At 39.9% G+C, this 6,017-nt stretch overlaps 1 protein-coding gene across 1 annotated transcript; it reads left to right on the top strand.

Annotated features, from left to right (window-relative positions):
* The first annotated feature begins 972 nt into the window (after positions 1 to 972).
* On the top strand, positions 973 to 5,708 carry RPS15A (ribosomal protein S15a). The gene is made up of 5 exons (XM_074280892.1): positions 973 to 1,102; positions 3,111 to 3,248; positions 3,655 to 3,734; positions 4,850 to 4,935; positions 5,575 to 5,708. The coding sequence occupies exons 2-5, from the start codon at positions 3,116 to 3,118 to the stop codon at positions 5,666 to 5,668; spliced, it is 393 nt and encodes a 130-aa protein (XP_074136993.1). The 5' UTR covers positions 973 to 1,102; positions 3,111 to 3,115; the 3' UTR covers positions 5,669 to 5,708.
* Positions 5,709 to 6,017: the final 309 nt, after the last annotated feature.

Here is a 6,017-nt window from a genome sequence, read left to right as displayed (position 1 = left end):
GGATCAAATGAAATAACACGTTAAGTGCTTTGCAAACCTTAAAGGCAAATTTAAATGCTGTAATAGATTTCACCTTATAATTATACTAAAATTGATGTGATGGATGTTTCTGAAAGTCTGAATGTGAATCGTTATTTTGTGTAAATCATATTGCTATATTTTAAATCAACTAATCTTTTGTAAATCAAATCAATTAATATTAGTTGACCACCTACTATATAGCAGGCACTGGGAGTACAAATAACAATGTCCAGTATCTAGGAGTTTATTTTTGTCCTAACAGAAATGAATAATCACACACACACATGTATATATGCATATTTGTTGAATATTATTATTATTATTAAACTGCTCTGTCATTTAAAGCCCTTCATAACGTGGTCCTAATATATTTTATTACACAATTACAGATTACTTTTTTTCTATACTGGGAGGAGAACAAAGGTACTAGGGGAAAAAAACCTGTTTTATGTATGTACACACACCCATTCTTTCTGATTTAACGGGAATGTCCTTATTTTAAGCTTTTCGTAAAACGAGGTCCACTTGTGATTTTAAAACGAGTAAACTTAAGATGACCCGGTCTAAGTAACCCAAGGAGAAACTGATTTACAGGTGAATTGTCTTGTAATGGGAGTAGACTTGATTCTCTATTGATAAGTTTTATTTTTTTTATTTGGTGGCGTTTATAATTTTCTTGCAAGTTGTTACCAATGTTTCTAGATTTCGTTGCAATCAACAAAACTATGAAAAACAGGCAAACAACTTTTAGATATTTCAATTCTTTGAGAAGAACTTTAGTCTCAACCAGAATAGAAGGTTTAAAAAGCAGGAGATGAAACGCATCTGGTCAATAACTCTGGCTCAGCCCTTCCACTGCTCCCCCCCTATTCTCCGAGGCCCCGCCTCCAGGCTGCCGTCAGTCCCCGCCTTTCCCGGTTCTCGGTTCGATGTCATCGGTTCTGTTTTGCTCTAGTCTTTGCGCAGGCAGACACGCCTCATCCGGTTCGGCGCTCCTCTAAAACGTCGCGAGATTTCCCGCGCTTCCCATATCTCTCCGCGCTCACCCATCCCGTCCTCTTTCCGCCATCTTGCAGCGCCGGTGAGTAGCCTTGGGTTTGCTCTCCGTCTGCATCCGTGGGGCATCGGCCTCATCCTGTGGCCAGAACACGCGCTCGTGGGCTCTGCGGGCGTACTGGACTCTGCCTTTTCAAAGGCTTCTAGTCTGGCTGCGATTTAGTTCGCGGCGAGGGTTCCAGGGACGCGGGAGGACCGGTGGGGGGGTGCCTCTATGTCTGCGGGATCCTTCTCTTTTACTTGCCCGGGCGGGTCCGGGTGCTTCCGCGCTTCTCGAGCCTGGGGACGGAGCTGGCCGGCGGCCGGAGCTGGTGCCACTACTCCCGGGCAACGAGGAGAGGCGAGGGGGCTGCCATGAGTCTAATGGGAGCCCGCGGACTCCGGCCCGAACCGGGCAGTTCGTGCACGTGGGAGCGAAGGGAGCCCCGCTGCAGTCGGCCGGGGGGCGTTTCCGTCGCTCCGTCCGTGCCAAGCTCGAGTCCCGAAAGGAGCGCGTTGTAGCAGCGTGAGGGCTTGGAAAGCGTGTAAGAGAACCCACTGCAGACCCTGGCAGCGCGGTCCGCCCAAAGGCCGGGCCATCGGGGCACTGGAGTCCGGTAGCCATTGAGCAAACTCAGAGATCCCAGGCGGCGGTATGTGCTAAGTGCTGAGGGGGCAAAGAAAAGGCCAGAAGTGCTCCTGGCCCCGAGGAGCACTAATGTTCTGCTTGAGACCGTACGCGCCTAAGCCCGACCTTACGGAAGCCCTAACTTGGCTCCAAAAAAACTATGGCAGGCAAAGGATTAGCAACTGGGAGAAAGGGGACGCTGCGTCCTGCCTGCGCATCCTGGCCCTTGAGCTGAAGTTTGGAGGAAAGAGAGCCGGGGATCGTAGGAAGCGGGGAAGGAGGAGCGCGTTCTAGGCAGGCATAAGAGTAAGTGGGCTTGAGAGCCGGACAGACAGCGTAGGGGGAAGAATTGTGCCAGAAGTTGGGAAAAGCAAGGAGTCAAGGCTTTTACTGCCAACGAGTTTGTGTGCTCAGTGGGAATGGAAGAGAACGAGGAAAAAGGGTGGCTGCTGCAGAACAGAACTTGCTAGAGTCGCTTTGCAAACTCGGGGAAATCTTTGGCCGGTAACTCTAAGCCTCAGTGCCCTTCCCTTTTCTGCTCCCATTCCTAGGCCAAGTCTGCCGGTCTAACTCCAAAAGGGTAGCATTCCCCGGCGTCTTTCAAAAAGTCTGTCCCGGCTGTTGGCGACTAATTATCATTCCCCACACTGCTTCCAGCATAGGTCTGACCACTTCTGTCCCCTAATTAACAAACTCTGGGTAGGATAAGATACAAATTCGTGGCATTTATCTAAGCTCCTAATTTTGTTATGGAGGACCTAACTTCACAGGGTTAGCATACCTTAGTCCCTAATCACGGTGTCGTCCGGTCAAATTGGGCCTTTTGCTCAACATTCAACTCGTATTTACTCAATTCTTTAGAATCCCAGCTTCACTAAAAAGCTCACATTTATGTGTATTTTTTATGTGTCCTGATTCCCTTTGACCTTTAGTTGTGATACGTGCTTTTTGTTTCCCACTATACCACGTTAGCTCCTTGTTGATTGAGACTTTCCTTTTTGTTTGTGGCCTCATATTTATCACAAGGCCTGGACTGGGAGAGTGAGGGAATTTTTTCTGTTTCAAGTTTAGATCTGGTCTAAAATGTTCTTTTTAGCAGTTGATTTATGCATAGAGTAGAGAGGCTGGAATACTTGGATTCAAGTGTGTTTTTTCTGATACTGAGTGTAAATAACCTCCCTGTTATTTATGTTAAAGAGAAAGTGACAGGGAGTTTCTTACATTATATTAATCACAGGTCCAATCCCTATTCCTAGTATTAAACTTGGACTGTTTGTTCTTACGCCTCATTAAGGATGTTTATGCCCTATTGGAAGTATTTTTGCATGCTTGGCATCTTGATTTTGCCAGTGGGGAACCTTCGGAATTATTCCCTTTCATCTGATGATATCATTATTAACAAAGATATCTTTTCTCTCGTTGATAGCCACCATGGTGCGCATGAATGTCCTGGCAGATGCTCTCAAAAGCATCAACAATGCAGAAAAGCGAGGAAAACGCCAGGTTCTCATTAGGCCGTGCTCTAAAGTAATTGTCCGGTTCTTAACTGTGATGATGAAGCACGGTAAGTATGATTCTTTTTGCATTCTGGCCTAAACAAGGAGGCTTACACAGAACATAAAAGAGAAATACTTTGTAATCCTTGATAGTAACTTAAGATTTTAAGAAAATTGTACTTTTGAAATGGTAGCATTTATAATATTGGGAAATTTTTTCAAATATGTAATTACTCTGAAGAGGGTTTTAAGTATAATAAAAATGAGTAATTTTCATTTGCTATGTGCTTTAACATAACACTAGAAATTCTGTGGCATTACATTTTCTTTAGTGTAAAACGAAGGTAGTCGTTTAGTTACATTAGAAATATTAGTTTTGGTACAAAAAATATCTGGGGAGCAGTGAATTGATATGTCAGACGCAAGTTGCAAACAATGTTTTTTGCTTAACGTGCACTGTTTTATATCATTTAGGTTACATCGGCGAATTTGAGATCATTGATGATCACAGAGCAGGAAAAATTGTTGTGAACCTCACGGGCAGATTAAACAAGGTAGGAATTTATAGACTGCTATATGCTAGTATGATTTTGGTGGACATTTTGCAACTTAAGAGAACCTAAGAAAGATGTTTTTGGGGGAGAGATGCGGTTCTGGGAAAGATAAGTTATTAAAACCAAAGTTGTCATTTAAAACAAGAATTTAGGCCAGCTAAATAGTAGTTATAAATGTCCATATTTCAGTGACTGAAATAAATTATACTTTTAATAGCCAGGTAAATAAGCTTAACTGTCCTTGGTATAAGATCCTAGAGCCAGAGCTAGAAGGGACCTCTAAGGTCATCTCGCCCTCATTTCATAGATTAGGAAACTGAGGCTCAGGGAGATTATATAGAAGGACAAATGCTAACAATATTAATATTTTACTCCATACTTTAAACATTTGTTTAATTTAATGTTTAAACATTGTACTTTTGAAATGGTAGCATTTATAATATTGGGAATTTTTTTCAAATATGTAATTACTCTGAAGAGGGTTTTAAGTATAATAAAAATGAGTAGACTAGATAAATTTGTTTATTTCTAGAAAATTTGCAAAGGAGTTTCATTCACGGGATGTTCTCTGCACACATTGTGATCAGCTTCTGTGGTGGCTAGATCTTGGCAGTTTGCAACAAATAGAAAATTGGCAAACACATTAAAGAGTTTACTTCAGTTGTGAATCTTTATAGAAAGCAAATAACTAAAATAAAATAAACATAAAGGAGTTACTTGTATACTTTTAGTGTGTTGAAGAGAAGTAGCTGCAAGATTGCTTAGTTAATTGCATAATTAATGCATTTTCCCAAGTGCATTAATTGTGTGCACAAATTTTGTACTTATTGGAGGTCCTTGCTCCTGCCTATCCTGTTCCTGGTTTTTTCACATAATCTCCATTCTCCATCTTTTCACAAATGATAACTCCTCCAAGTTAGCTTTTACTCAATTCCCTTTCCTTCTTGATCATTCAGATTTCTTTTCCCTTTTCATAAAGGGTCTTCTTAGACCATTCCAGCTCATAATGAAAAACTTTGCTGAATTAACATTTTAATGCCTTTAAAAGTGTATATCCTTAAAATGCAGTTCTTCTGTTAAAATTATTATTATTTATTGTTATTATTTTAATACAGTGTGGTGTAATCAGCCCCAGATTTGATGTTCAATTGAAAGATCTGGAAAAGTGGCAGAATAATCTGCTGCCATCCCGTCAATTTGGGTAAGGGTCTATTTGTGCAATTTAGAGTATATAATTCTGAGAATTTCTGTGAGGTGATTTGATTTATAATGAACTGAAAGCTTTCATTAGTTAGGCTCTGGGTGATTTTTCATAGTCATTTATCTTTTTTGAATCTTGAAAAATGTGTTGAATGTGACAATGAAATGAATGACTTTGAAATTATACCTCAGGAAAATGCACAAAAAGTATTGTTCATTAATCAGACTTTCTACTCTGAGAACAGAAAGTAATGCTTTTCTCCAACTAATGTGTACTTTTAAATTAAATTTATAAGAAGATCCTTATAGATTATGGTTCCATAATTTACTAAAATGAAGTCAAAAGTTTTGAATGAGTAAAAGAAATTAGGTCTTCATTGAAAAAATGCTATGTATAATTGATTTAATTTTACTCATTGAACAGAGAAATAGTTGTATTTATTATGGGGAGAATAATGGAAATTTAAAAAACAAAAACAAACAAACCCATAGCAGGGTTCTTCATACCTAAGGTTGCAAGTTTGATTCCATGACAGCTTAAGGTAGAGATTTATATAATATACTTTTTCAAGTAGACCCTATTGCTAAAACTTATTCTTATATGAAAAATTTATTTCTCTTTATTTTCATCCTTTAATAGGTTCATTGTGCTTACAACCTCAGCTGGCATCATGGACCATGAGGAAGCAAGACGAAAACACACAGGAGGAAAAATCCTGGGATTCTTTTTCTAAGGGTGTAAAACATACATACAAATAAAATGCTCCAATGGACTATGGTGCTTCCAGTCAGTGGTTTTGAACTTTGAAAAAAAGTTTTAATAGCATCATGCAGATGCTCATATTTTGGGTTCTCATAAATATGTGGTGCTAACAACTGAATGTTTACCAAATCCATTCTGATCTTTTGAGTCAAATTTTGCCTCATTGTTGGATCACATAATAGTTTTTATGTTGATGTTTAAGTATTGGTCCAACAAATCTCAGAACCTGAAATGAACAAAGGTCTACTTGTACAACAGACCCCTTCCTCCCCCCCTCCTCTGAGGCATGGACAAGTCCATCACTCTTGTGTATTTAATAT

This window comes from Sminthopsis crassicaudata, chromosome 1 (assembly GCF_048593235.1).
Source record: "Sminthopsis crassicaudata isolate SCR6 chromosome 1, ASM4859323v1, whole genome shotgun sequence".
NCBI classification, from domain to species: Eukaryota; Metazoa; Chordata; class Mammalia; order Dasyuromorphia; family Dasyuridae; genus Sminthopsis; species Sminthopsis crassicaudata.
Note: the sequence above shows the minus strand (reverse complement) of the source record. Positions and strands in the feature narration are given on the sequence as shown.